General features: G+C 45.3%; 1 protein-coding gene across 1 annotated transcript; it reads left to right on the top strand.

Moving 5' to 3' along the window:
* Positions 1-299: 299 nt before the first annotated feature.
* On the top strand, positions 300-14238 carry LOC115387032 (uncharacterized). The gene is made up of 5 exons (XM_030089562.1): positions 300-525; positions 8612-8807; positions 9225-9818; positions 9986-10105; positions 12948-14238. Exons 2-5 carry the CDS (start codon positions 8614-8616, stop codon positions 13990-13992), a joined length of 1953 nt encoding a protein of 650 aa, XP_029945422.1. The 5' UTR covers positions 300-525; positions 8612-8613; the 3' UTR covers positions 13993-14238.
* The last annotated feature ends 213 nt before the right edge of the window (positions 14239-14451 follow it).

Raw genomic sequence — 14451 nt, 5'->3', positions numbered from 1 at the left:
TCTTATCCTTGAATATTTGGCACTTCCTCCATGTCTGTTCTCTCTTTAGCCTCCCTGTTAAGAGTCACTGAAACAAATGACTGCAAACAGCCCGGTGTTTCTCTTGTGAAGCAGAACTGGTACGACAGGTTTGGGCTCAGTGTGACGCTGTCAGTCATTCAGGTTGCTCAGGATGTTTTCAGAGTTTCAGAAAGAAGCCTCAGGATGAAAGAGTTCAACTTTGGACTGAAGGACAGTGACTTGTTGGTTCTTATTGAACTTTAGAGAGGAATTGTCTCTATTATTGGTCCTGATCCTGATCTGCATTCCTGTGCTCAACAACATTTTCTCCTTCCAAAACATGAAATTTAGTTGTGACACAGTTCCTCTCGTGTAGGGGTGTGATTAATTGTAGATTAATTGAAAAAAGAGAGGAGGAGCAGCTGTGTTGAGGTGGTCCAGGTGAGGCAGTCCAAGCAGGAAACCAAGACGTGAAGGACCGAGTTCAGACTCCAAATGACAGGCAGCTGAGAGAAGAGGAAGCAGGTGAGTGTTTCTGCAACTGCTGTCTTATAGTGTGTGTGTGTGTGTGTGTGTGTGAGAACACAATGGTTCTTAGAGCATGAACACACTGTGACTCCATCGCTTTTGAAACGGGCAACAAAAGACATGATTTCATGGAAATACAGAAATAGATGAAAACACAAATTCTATGTTCCTCCAGATCACTGACAGAAAACATATAATAGAAAATGCGGATGCTTGTGGCAACAAAACATCCACAGACTGATGACATTGACATGTTTGTAGTTAAAGTCATTTTGGGGATTTCAAAGCCACTAACCTACATTTTTTTAATTTATCATTCTAAATAGGAAAATTTGAAAAGGCAATGAAAACAGCCAATGTGAAACCACTGCACAAGAATGGCGACAGACACCATTTCACAAACTACAGACCTGTTTCTCCCACAATTCTCCAAAATCCTTGTGAAAATATTTAACAACACATTAGATAAATTCTTAGAAAAAACACAACTTCCTCTCAGAAAGTCAGTATGGATTCAGAACTTACCCGTCGACTTCACTGGCTCTCATTGAACTTATTGAAATCACAAATTCTGTAGACCACGAAAAACTCCCAGCCAGAACTTTCATTGATTTAAAAAAAAAAAAGATTTGATCCTATAAATCATGACATATTAATCAATAAACTGGTGGAATCTGGAATCAGAGGATTCCTATTGAACTGGGTGAGAAGCTATCTGGAGGACAGGAAACAGTCTGTGAAGATGGGAAACTGTTCCTGTAAACATCTGAATATTGTGTTTGGAGTCCCTCAGGGCTCAGTGTTGGGACCCAAGCTGTTTATTCTGTGCATCAAATGACGTTTGCAAAGTGTCAAGTGTGTCAAGTGTGCAAGTGGTGAAATTTATATCATTTGCTGATGACACAAGTAAGAGTCAATCAGAAAAATGTAGGAGTATTTATTGGTGACAAAACCTGCTGGAAACCTCACATAAAACTAATCCAAAACTGTCACGTAGAGCAAAAGTTGCATGTTGCGCCCCCTGCGCATATGTGACGCAGCCCTGAGTCCCTTGATGCACGCAGCGTTCTGGTGCCCGCGCCGGTCAGCCTGACCGTCTGTATTAATCACTATGTTGAGCCTCGTCAATAAACAGCACGTTTGAAATATAATGTCGTCCACCGTGCGTTACTTGGAGTAGTAAACGTCACATGGTGTCAGAAGACAACTGGATTTGAGCCGCCGAAAGTCGGACGTGAGAGAGAGGAGCCGAAGTGTGCGTCGCCATGGCGAAGTTTACTCCGCTGGAGCAGTTTGATTTCTCAAAGCCGGAAGCATGGCCTGACTGGAAGCTGAGATTCGGCAGGTATCGCATAGCTTCGCTGCTCACGGAGGAAGGGGAAAATGTGCAGGTAAATGCATTAATTTATTCCATGGGAGCGGAGGCTGAGCACATATTCAAGGCGTTCACGTTCACGGATGCTGCGGATGCAGATAAATATGACGTCGTGCTGGCCAAATTCGATGAGCACTTCATCCCGAAACGAAACGTCATCTATGAACGTGCTAAGTTTCACTCCAGAGTTCAACAACCAGGCGAAAGTGTGGAAGCATTTGTCAGGCAACTGTATGAACTAGCTGAAAACTGTGATTTTGGAGCATTGAAAGAAGAGCAAATGCGTGATCGCATAGTGATTGGAATTCGTGATAAACAAGTGTCACAGAAACTGCAAATGAAAAGTGATTTAACATTGAAGACCGCCATCGAAACAGCCAGGCATTGTGAATTGATCAAGTCACAGAATACAGAGCGAGGACACGGCGCAGAGCACGTGGACAATGTTAAGTCAGTGAAGAAGACTGAACAAAAAAAATATGGCAATATGGCGAAGATAAACAAAAAGATGAAAAGAGGAACATGCACAAGATGTGGGCGTAATCACAGTGAGGCCGAGCAGTGCCATGCAAAAGGAAAAAAATGCATGAAGTGTAACAAAATCGGGCACTTTGCAGCTGTGTGCCATTCAAAAACCGTGCAGGAAATAACAGAAGCTGATGAGAGTGATACAGTGTTCCTGGGCTCAGTAGAGCTACAACAAAATGATGCACCGATTGCAGAGGATGAGCCACCATGGCGGACAACTCTCACTGTAGCAGGTACGCCAGTCTCATTTAAAATTGATTCCGGTGCTGACACTTCAATCATGTCTGAAGCCACATATGGCACACTGCGGAACAAGCCTCGACTCAGACAAGTGAAGAGCACCCTTCAGAGTCCAGGTAGCACTGTGGCCACAAGGGGGCAGTTTTTAGCTAAACTGAAAGCCAACATCAGTGGACAACTGAGAAGTTGCTGCTTCCGTGTGGTTGTTGTTCAAACTAATGGGGAAAATCTCCTAAGCAGAACAGTGGCAACCAGACTGGGCCTAATTAAGCACATCAACGAGGTCAATGCATTCAGTGGCCTGGGCACACTAAAAGGAGAACCAGTGAAAATCACACTGAAAGAAGGTGCAGAACCATACAGCATCGCTACGCCACGGCGAGTACCAATTCCGCTAGTCCCTCGGGTTGAGGAGGAGTTGAAGAGAATGGAGTCAATGGGCATAATAGAAAAAGTGACTGACCCAACTGAATGCTGCGCGCCCATGGTTCCAGTCATGAAAAAGAATGGAAAAATAAGAATTTGCGTGGACCTGAAAAAACTCAATGAAAATGTGAAACGTGAAAAGTTTATCTTACCTACCTTGGATGACATCATGCCCAAGCTAGCAAAGAGTACAGTGTTCTCCAGCCTGGATGCCGAGAGCGGATTCTGGCAAATTCCTCTTGAGGAGAACAGTGCTCGCCTGACCACCTTTATCACGCCCCTGGGCAGATACTGTTTTAAGCGGCTACCGTTCGGGATCACGTCTGCGCCCGAAATCTTTCAGCGAAAGATGTCTGACCTACTGCATGGGCATGATGGAACGGTCGTGTACATGGACGACATATTGGTTTTTGGAGAAACACAGGAAATACACGACCACAGGCTAAATCGAGTCATGGAGACCATCACCGCCGCAGGTCTACGACTCAACAAGGAAAAATGCAGGCTTAGCCAACCAGAGCTGAACTTCCTGGGACAGGTCGTGACCAAGGATGGCATAGCGCCTAAACAAGAGAGGGTCAAAGCCATAACAACAATGGAACCACCCCAGAATGTGAGTGAGCTGAGACGGCTACTTGGTATGGTGAACTACCTAGGCCGTTACGTACCAAACCTTTCCACTGTGTTACAGCCGCTCAACGAGCTACTCAAGACTGAGCGTGATTGGTGCTGGGGTCCACAGCAAGACAGAGCGTTCGCAGAAGTGAAACGGCTAATTTCATCAGCACCAGTCTTGGAGTTCTTCGATCCGGCGAAGCCAACCATCGTCGGTGCAGACGCAAGCAGTTATGGGCTCGGAGGAGTCCTCCTGCAGAGCCATGATGGGGTCCTGAAGCCTGTTGCATTCTGTTCGCGTACATTGACGGATGCCGAGAAGAGGTACGCTCAGATCGAAAAAGAGTGCCTTGCAGGAGTGTGGGCCTCTGAGCGTTTCTACCAGTATCTTTGTGGCTTAGAGAGATACAAGCTGCTTACAGACCACAAACCACTGGTGACTCTGATCAACTCAAAAGACCTTGACACCGCACCTATTCGTTGTCAGCGCCTGCTCATCAGGTTAATGAAATTTAACCCAGTCGCAGAATACGTTCCAGGCAAACACCTAGTCGTCGCCGACGCCTTGTCTAGGCAACCGCAGGCAACCACTGGTTCAGGTGACCTAGAAGCGGAGGTGAAAGCTTACGTGGACTCCGTTGAGGACGACCTGAGAGTGAGGAAGCCGGTCATCGAGCAGATTAAAGACCAAACAGGAACAGATGCTGAACTCCAGTGTGTCCTCAAGTATGTCCAAAAGGGGTGGCCGGAACACTTGAAGAGTGTAGCTGTCAGAGCAAGCACCTACTTCAAAGATCGTGGTTCACTCAGTGAGGCCAGTGGATTGCTGCGACGTGGCAAGCAGATTGTGATCCCTAGCAGTATGAGAGACTACATGTTGCAGAAGATTCACGAGGGCCACCAAGGCCTTACTAAGTGCAGAGAACGGTACAATGGCGCTGTGTGGTGGCCAGGTATCGCCAGTGATGTGAAAAAGCTTGTGATGTCATGTAAACATTGCAACATCTACAGACCGAGCCAGAACAGAGAACCGTTGATCTCCACACCATTGCCAGATCTACCATGGCAGAAGCTCGCAGCTGACCTGTGCGAGTTCAAAGGTCGACACTACTTAATTGTGGTGGACTATTTCTCCAGATGGCTCGAGATCCTGGACTTACCAAAGACAAATTCAGAAACTGTCATACAGAAGCTGAAAAGCATCTTCACACGCTACGGGATTCCAGAGGAGCTCATGACAGATAACGGTCCTCAGTTCGTCGCCGAACAGTTCAAAAACTTTACAGCTGAGTATGACTTCCAGCACGTTACTTCGAGCCCTCATTTCCCACAATCCAACAGCATGGCCGAAAGAGCTGTGAAGACGGCAAAGTGGATTCTCAAACAAGACAACCCTCACCTAGCTCTCATGAGCTACCGCTCAACACCAACAGAGCCAACTAGGCAAAGTCCCGCCAAGTTGTTGATGGGTCGAGAAATCCGTACAACACTCCCTGTACTCAGAGAGAGCCTGCAGCCAGTGTGGCCTAATCTAGAGACTGTCAAGGGAAATGACGCAAAAGCAAAACAGTCCTACGAGAAGTATTACAACCGCAGACACTCCGCCAAGCCTCTACCACCACTTTCCATCGGTGACAAAGTCAGATTGAAGATCAACGGAGAAAAGGCTTGGACAACACCAGCGACTGTGCAGCGCCAGGAGGCTGCGCCGCGTTCCTTTACACTGGAGACGGAGCGTGGCAACACACCACGACGGAACCGGCGCCACATCCAGCTGGTCAACCAGGCGCTGTCATCACCGCAAAAGATGGATGTTCCTCAGCCGACGGATCAAGATGGACAGCGAGTGCCAGCAGAGCAGGACTTATCCACCGCCAGTGCTCCTGCTGATGCCCCTGGTTCCCCTGAACACCCAACTCCAGTCGTTACCAGGTTTGGTCGGACTGTTAAGCCAAACCCCAGGTATGTTAAGTAGTTGAGATGATGGACAAAAAGGGCAGAATAATCCCTTCTCATCTCAAGGGACTGTGGTAGTCTACCCACACCCTTAGTAAAAAAAAAAAAAAAAAGAAAGAAAAAAACGAAAAAAAAAAGTGCGTTGAACAGTTTGTGAGACTGTTGTTTTTTTTGTTGTTGTTGGGTGTGTTAACCGTTTTCTCTGCGATGTTCGGACTGTGCTTTAGTGGGTCTGCGTGGGTACACCTTTGGTTTGGCGTTCTGCCTGTAATTACTGTTTGTGTGGTTTATGCCTACTGCGCTTGTAAAAGAGGGGGAGATGTCACGTAGAGCAAAAGTTGCATGTTGCGCCCCCTGCGCATATGTGACGCAGCCCTGAGTCCCTTGATGCACGCAGCGTTCTGGTGCCCGCGCCGGTCAGCCTGACCGTCTGTATTAGTCACTATGTTGAGCCTCGTCAATAAACAGCACGTTTGAAATATAATGTCGTCCACCGTGCGTTACTTGGAGTAGTAAACGTCACAAAAACAACATATCCAGAAGCATCTCAGTCCTGGCCAAAGCTAAGTACTTACTAGACCACAAATCTCTCTATATTCTATATAATTCACTGATAATACCTTATCTAACCAACTTTAGGAATACAATAGGGTGACCATACGTCCTCTTTTACCCGGACATGTCCTCTTTTCCGTCCTGTCCGGGGCGTCCGGGCGGGTTTTTTAAATTCAAGGAAATGTCCGGGGTTCACTGTTTCTTACAGCACGTGAACGTAAATTGACCGGCGCTTTGCACACTGTACTATGACACTTTGTTGCGCGACGTAATTACCGAGAGACGGTCTTGTGAGCCAATCTGCGCCGCGCGCTCACACACACACACACACACACACACACACACACACACACGGAGCGGAGAAGACGGGGCTTCAGACAGCGGAGCACTTCTTCTTCTTCTTCTTTGTTGTTTAACGGCGCATTACCGCCTCCTATCGCTATAGAGTGGGATCAGAGAACAATCCAAATTCTATTTATTAAAGGTGCATTAAGGAGTTTTACAACCTTAAAAATACTTATTTTCCACCATAAATGTTACACATTTTTAATGATGTGTACAATGTGCCCTGACATATTCATTGCAAGTACCTCTAACAGTGCTAAATTGTCACTTGAAAGTCACAGTGCCGGTCCGGCTCCAGCATTTTTTTGGGGAGAATTTGAAAGGAATGACGTAATGCGCGCTCCGGCTAGATAGGTTTCATTTTGTCCGCCATTACTCCGCCAGATGCTTAGTGAGCAACAACTGAGCAGGATCTTCCAGAAAGTAAGAACAGACTGGCTTCTAGCACTGCCACAGCTCCACACAGACCCCACCAGGTAAAAGAAACTTAAATCTTACTTGAGCGCTACTAAACGAGCGAAGAAGGAGTTCCCCCTCTTCTGTGCACGTGAGCCACAGGGACGAGTTTTTCATTAAGCTGCATTACGCCCAAGGCCTGCAGGGGGCGCTGTTTCGCATAAAACGTGCAAACTCCTCAATGCACCTTTAACCCCTCTATTTATTATAATACAAGCAGTGGCGGACCATGCATTTCACACTAAGGCCTTCAGAACAGATCCACCTGAACCAATCCACCTCTCAATAACTATTTTGTGTACAAAAAAAAAAAACCTTATTATGCAGATATGCACATAAAGAGTTGTTGCACAGCAGATAGATACTTGTGCAGCCAGAATAAATGCCTTTGCTGAAGTGCACAAGTCTCCTACTACATCTGTGCACATACAGTAAGCATCAACAACTTAATAAAACAGCAATATTATTAGGAAAAGAGGAACATTTTACTCACCAAAATCCCGATTATTTGAAAAAATACATCCTCCTTTCCTTCCTCAAAAAGAGTTCAACTGCTCTGTCATATAGATTATCCGTGCGTTTCAGTTCCATAAAGCCCCCCCCCCCCCCCCCCCCCCCCGGGTCCTCTTTTTGGAAATTCAAAATATGGTCACCCTAGTATACAAGTGCTAGTTCCCTGAAAAGACTTGTTTTGATGCCAACAGGAGCAAGAACAACTGTGCACAATGTTGGCTTTCAAGAACATACAAATCCACTTTTTTTTACAATCAAAAATGTTAAAATGTATGGATCTTGAACAGTTTAAAGCTATTCAAACAATTTCTAAAGCAAAGAATAACTTTTGCCCTGGAAATATTCAAAAACTTCTGTAACAGAGAAAATGGTTGATTTAAGAGGAGGGCTACATTTTAAAACTAATAAAGTCCGCACAACTCTAAAAAGTTAGTGATAAATTGTGGTGTTAAAATGGAATAACTTGAGATGGAGACGGAATGATTATCAAATTTGTGCCCATTTAGAAGAGTGACAAAGAACTGATTCTGGCAGGTCCAGAGTTTGATGAGGGTTGTTTGTTTGTGGTGTTATTGGAGTAACAAATATTTTAACTGTTGATATTGTAGTGTATTGTTGTATTCTACTGCATTGAATATGATGATAATTATAAAGATTTCTTATTTTGTACATTAAGATAAAGACAGTGATGTGAAGGGGGAGGATTGAATAAGTATTGCGTCAGGCACAGGTGGTGTTGATTCTTTCATACTGTCGATGAAACTGAATGATTTTTTTTTTATTTTCTTTGTTTATTTATTTATTTATTTATTTATTTATTTATTTATTTTACACATTTGAAATAAAGTTTTCAGACAAACTAACAATGCATGAGGTTTAAAGTTTAGGGTCTCCCCGACCAGGAAAGCAGGTGGAAAACTGTTAGATGTGTATTCAGTATTTATTTCACTGATTAATGCTGCTGCTCATTTCTAACTGGCAGCTGCACATGAAAATTGTTAAACTTTATGTATGATTATATCTCACCCCTGCATTTTGTTCTCTTTGCTAATTTGCAATTTTTTCTATTTGCAGACATGGAAAGGCAGAACCGGGTCCAAACAGAAAATAAAAGCAAGTTATCATATAAATCTCCTTCCAGTCAGAATCAGAGGATTCAATTCATCTCTGCACATCAAGGAGACAGAAATCCACTCAGGAAACCTCAGTTTGATTTCTTCCTTCCTGAAAAAGAAACAAAGAGCTTAAGACGGACCATGTCTGCCAACAGGTAACACTGTGATATTTATTCAACATCGAAGTTTACCTTTGGTTTTACTTTTACAGTTTAACTTGTCTCTTAAATGAAATAGAAAATTACCAACATGACATGTAGTACTGCTGTTATTCTAGACTACATACATGACATGGATTTTTGCTTGCTTGTATTAAAAAAAGAGGCTTATTTCTCTCAGGAGCATAGTCAGAGTTTTGAAAATACTGAGGTCATATTGATTCTATACATAAAAACCACAAATGTACAAAATCCTAAAAACACAGAAATAGGAATATTATGGCTCTATGTGGCTCAACAATTATTTTTGAAAGCATGATTCTCAGTGGCCATGCCTGAGAATTTCCAAGTGCAAGCACAGATTTAAGTTTACGTTGATAGACAACATTTTGCCAAACTTGTTTTCTGTTTCAGTGAAAACCTGCAGGTGGCGCTGTTGGGGTACACCAAAGGCACCCTCACATACATCCACAAGGTGAGGAAGTTCTGGGAGACGTCCACTAAGTGGACACGGTGCAGGGAGACTGAGGTGGACAAGCTGAGGGACATCAAAGACAGAGCTGAGAAACTAGAGCCAAATCTCAGAGACGTGACCCATTCTGAGAACAAAGGAAAGGCCTTTCAGCAGTACATGAAGAAGACATTCAACAGTTCTTCTGTAGACAGACAGCGTGCAAAGCTGGAGCGCAAGCTGGCCAAGCTGCTGAAGGACGTCCTGCAGGGTCTAAAGGAGATCAGCTCCTTCCTGGAGGCTGTGGAGAAACTAGCTTCCACCTCACTGGAGGTCTTCACAGAGAATCAGCTGCTCCATCTGCCCAGAGACGTCACACTGGATTACGTTCAGGTCGTGGTCTTGGCTGCAAAAGTAGTCTGTCCTCTGGTGCTGGAGTTCAAGATAGACATGGATCCATTTTTCCTTCCGAGACTTCAGAATGTGGAGGTCCTGGCGTACCAGCTGGAAAAATACATCCAGACCACTAGCAACATCTGTGACAAGCTTGGGAAAAGGTAATTGATCAGAAACCCAAACACAACCCAAAGTATTGGTCCCCACATAAAAGTTCAAAGATATCAGAAGCACAGTTTGCCCTCTGAGAATTTCAGTCAAACATCACTGAAAAGTCCTGCAAGTTATCTTGGCTGGATAAAATTGAACTTGAATTTGTTCCTTTCAGTCGCTTCAGTGACTTTGACTTGGAAACGGATGGAGAGACAGTGGTCGACCTGAGTGCTGGTTTACCTGAAGAAGACATCCAGAGGATGCTCGATCACATTAACCAGCTGGTCAACATCAGGTAACTTCTGCCTTTATGTCTTTGTTATTCAGCATACCATGAGGAAACACTCCATGAACTTCCACTGTAATGGCGATGATATATTATTATATTTATCTATGAAACAAGATGAGATTGACCACAGCTACATGGTTTCTTTTAATTTGAAATTAGTTTGTTCTGAATTAAGTTCTTCAGAATTACAGTATTAGCTTTGCGTTGAGATGGGAAACACCATCCATCCATCCAGCCATCCATCCATCCATCTTCAACACTTATCCGGGACCAGGTTGCAGGGGAAGCAGTCTCAGCAGGGATGCCCAGGCTTCCCTGTTCCCAGACACTTCCTCCAGCTCTTCTGGGGGGATCCCGAAGTGTTCCCAGGCCAGCCGAGACTCACAGTCTCTCCAGCGTGTTCTGGATCTTTCCTCTTTCCTGGAACACCTCCCGGGGGGCGGCCGTCTAGGAGGCATCCTAAACAGATGCCCGAGCCTCCTCAGCTGGCTCCTCTGGATGTGGAGGAGTAGCAGCTCTACTCCGAGCTCCTCCCTGGTGACTGAGCTCCTCACCCTGTCTCTAAGGGAGCGCCCAGCCACCCTACGGAGGAAGCTCATTTCAGCCGCTTGTATCCGGGATCTTGTCCTTTTGGTCATGACCCAAAACGCATACGATACGACTTCATCACTGCACATGCTGCACCAGTCAGCCTGACAATCTCACGCTCCATCTTACCCCGCACTCGTGAACAAAACCCCAAGATAATTAAACTCCTCCACTTGGGTCAGGGTCTCTCAGCCAACCTGGAGAGGGCAGACCACCTTCTTCTAGTCGAGGATCATTGCTTCGGATTTGGAGGTGCTGATCCTCATCCCTGTCACTTCACATTCGGCTGCGAACCACCCCAGTGCATGCTGCAGGTCCAGGTTCGATGGAGCCAACAGAACATCATCTGCTAAAAGCAAAGATGAAATCCTGTGGTCCTCAAACCAGACCCCCTCCGGCCCCCGGCTGCACCTAGAAATTCGGTCCATGAAAATGATGAACAGAACCGGTGACAAAAGGCAGCTCTGCGTTCAACATGCGCTGGGAACAGGTCCAACTTACTGCTGGTAATGCGAACCAGACTCCTGCTCCGGTCGTACAGAGACCAGACAGCCCTTAACAAGGGGCCCCGGACTGCCTATTCCTGAGGCACCCCTCACAAGATACCATGAGGGACGTGGTCGAATGCGTTCTTCATAGCCACAAAACATGTGGACTGATTGGGCAAACTCTGGGGTGGCTGTGGTTCAGTGGGGAGAGCAGTCATCTTGCAATCGGGAGGTTGTTAGTTCAATTCCTGTCTCCCTGTGTCTGCATGTCAAAGTGAACTCGGGCAAGATGCTGAACCCTAAATTGCCCCCAGTGGATGGACTGAGCGCCTTGCATGGCGGCTGCCTCCACTGGTGTGTGAATGGGCAGATGCAGGGCTTAAAGTACTCCGGCACCCTGCCGGATCTCCGGTGTTTGGCTCTGTGAGGTTGAGATCTAGCAGCAGCTAATGCTGCGTTCAACACAACTTGGGTAAAAATCGGGCTCTGAATTGCAGAAAATGAATTGAACAATGAACAGCGTTGAATTCAGAAATTACACATATATTCGTCTTCGAAAAGAAGCATAAATTGCTGCTTCATATGTTCTCAGTGTTCAGAAAATAGTGATAATATGCCACACTTCGTTTTTCTCCGCCGAGTTAACCTGTAGCATGACGTTATCTCCGAGTGATCATGAACGCAGCATCCAAGCCGACAGTTGTTTCACCGAAATCAGAACCAGTGTTGCCAACTTGGCGACTTTCTTGCTAAATCTGGTAACTTTCCAAAGCCTCCTGGCGCCTTTTTTTTGTCAAAAGTGACTAGCGACAAATCTAGCGACTTTTTCTGGTGCTCTGGAGGAGTGACAGGATGTCTCCGCTGTCCTCAACCAGCAGCGGGTGCTGCGTGAGCCCCTCCCAGCCCCAAAGCACTCGCAAGCGGTCAGTCTCAGCAGCGCCCCCTGCTGCAGTCAGAGCAGAGAGGAGGAGACCCACACCACTCCTCCACACTTCAAATGAATTGCGCATGCGCAAATCCGCCACTGCTCCCGTCCTGGGTCACAGAGCGGGATGGACATGTGAATATTTCTTCACTGTCTGTCACACTTTTTTTAGTTCATTTGTAGTTCTAAACATATTTAGGGTGTTTTAAGTTCACTTTTTGCTTCTCCGACGACGTTATTCCTCTCTCTTACAGCATCCATTACAATTACATGCAAATTGCCAATTATGCAAATTAGGTGATGACATCTTCTACCGACTTCTAGCGACTTTTAGGACAGCCAATAGCGACTTTACTTACTGAGGGCCATATTGTTTGCCAAATTGCCTAGAGCATATGCCCTGCAACAACAACCCCCCCCCAGAAAAAAGTTCAGGCTCAGGATTTTTTTTACTTTAAGCCCTGTAGATGTGATAATGCAGTGTAAAGTGCTTTGGGGTCTGCTAATGCAGAGGAAAAGCACTATATAAGTGTAGTCTTACTTTCAGAATCAAGTTGAATTCGGAATTAACATTTCATTCGGAATGAGGTGCTGTCAGAGGATGAATATTGAATAAGAATGAAAGGGGAATTAAAACTCTCCTGTAAACATGCTCATAGGTCAGAAATAGGAATAATGCATTAACCAATATTTTGCAAATAACTCCCAAGGAGGAAATGGACATTGTTTTCAAAATATTGCTGTGGAAACAAGAAACTTTTCTCAATCAAAAACATGTTTTCACTGCTGCTGTAAATGTTGCCTTTTTCTGTTCAGTGTTTCTTTGTTCTCTCATTTCTCCTCTCAGAAACGATCCACACTTCCGGATGGCGTTCTTGTTTCAACAGGAAACAGGTGAACACTTTGTCACTGAGTTTAAGAACCGAAAGCCCAGGATGCTGACGTTCCTGAAGGATCTGGAGAAACCCGCCATTCAGCTGGACAGGATGAACAAGGGAGCGAGGATTTCCACTGTGGCTGGTAGTTCAGTGGGGGCGGTTGGTGGCGTTCTGTCCATCATTGGCTTGGCATTGATACCTTTCACTGCCGGAGTGTCCCTGTCTCTGACTATGGTCGGAGTCGGACTGGGAGTCACCAGCGGCGTCAACAGCATCGTGACCACTGCCGCTGAAATCGGAGTTAACAACACTCAACAGAAGAAAGCCAAAAACACCTTCCAGAGCTTTATGGAGGATGTACAGAGGATCCAGGATTGTGTGGATGAAGCAAAATGCCAAACAGACTCCAAACTGAGAGTCAACATTGGAGAAGTGGGTATGGGAGTGGTTAAGGTCCTCAGTAGGACCGCTGCTGTTGGGATGGGCATTGATTCGATGGCTGATGCTACCTCTGCTATAAAACTTTTAAAAAGTGAGCAGGCTGCAGCAGGTGCTGGTAAAATGTTGACTCAGGAGGGGAGAGCTCTTAGTAGCATTCCCAGAGTGGCCTCAGATATCCCTGATCTTGGTCAGGCAGCAGCTAAAAGCTCTGTTGCTGTAACCAAAACAGCCCGAGCTGGTTTCATCACACTCAACGCTCTCTTCCTGGGTATGGACGTCTTCGTGATCTACAAAACCAGCATGGCTCTGGCCAAAGGCAGCGAGACTCAAGTGTCAAAGTTAATCCGAGCCAGAGCGGCGCTGTGGAGCTCAGTGATGGATTCATGGCAGAAGATGTCCGACTCTCTGGTCCAAGGTTTGCCAACATTGGAGGAGAAGAAGGCCATCCTAGAGACGCCATTTTATCCCGAGACTGAGATGAAGGAACAGAAAGAAACTGAAGAGGAGAGAAGTCTGAAGAGGAAGAAAAAACATAAGATGAGATGTAACAAAGCATTGTCTCCAAGATTTTAAATTTGATTTGCAGATGTTCACATTACATCTGTTTGATGCAGTTAACCTAATGATCATTTTATGGCCTTCGGTCTTCTTGGCTGTCTGTTTTTGAACATTTCAAGATTCTTTTGATTGATTATCATCACTTTATACATCAGCCTTAGTAAAATTCAGAATAAATTTGATTCTAAATGTACTTCATTATCCAAATCGCTGTAGGTAAAAGTGACTGCAAATGATGTTGCACCTGGTGGTATATAAATAAAGCTGAATTGAATTAAAGGTGCTGTAGGCAGGATTTTGCTAGTCAATGCTAATTTTTCTGTGTTTTCTTTGGATTAAATGTTAGAGTATCCATTGATAGTCCTTTTGGAGTGTAGCATAATTGCACTACCGCGATGGCGCAGCGTTTCCATCTGTCTCTGTTCTGAGCTGAAAAGGATTCTCGACCGCTCCCGGTATGTTTGACCAATCAGA

This window comes from Salarias fasciatus, chromosome 4 (genome assembly GCF_902148845.1).
Source record: "Salarias fasciatus chromosome 4, fSalaFa1.1, whole genome shotgun sequence".
Classification (NCBI taxonomy): domain Eukaryota; kingdom Metazoa; phylum Chordata; class Actinopteri; order Blenniiformes; family Blenniidae; genus Salarias; species Salarias fasciatus.
The sequence above is the reverse complement of the archived record's forward strand: the minus strand, read 5'-3'. Positions and strand labels throughout refer to the sequence as shown.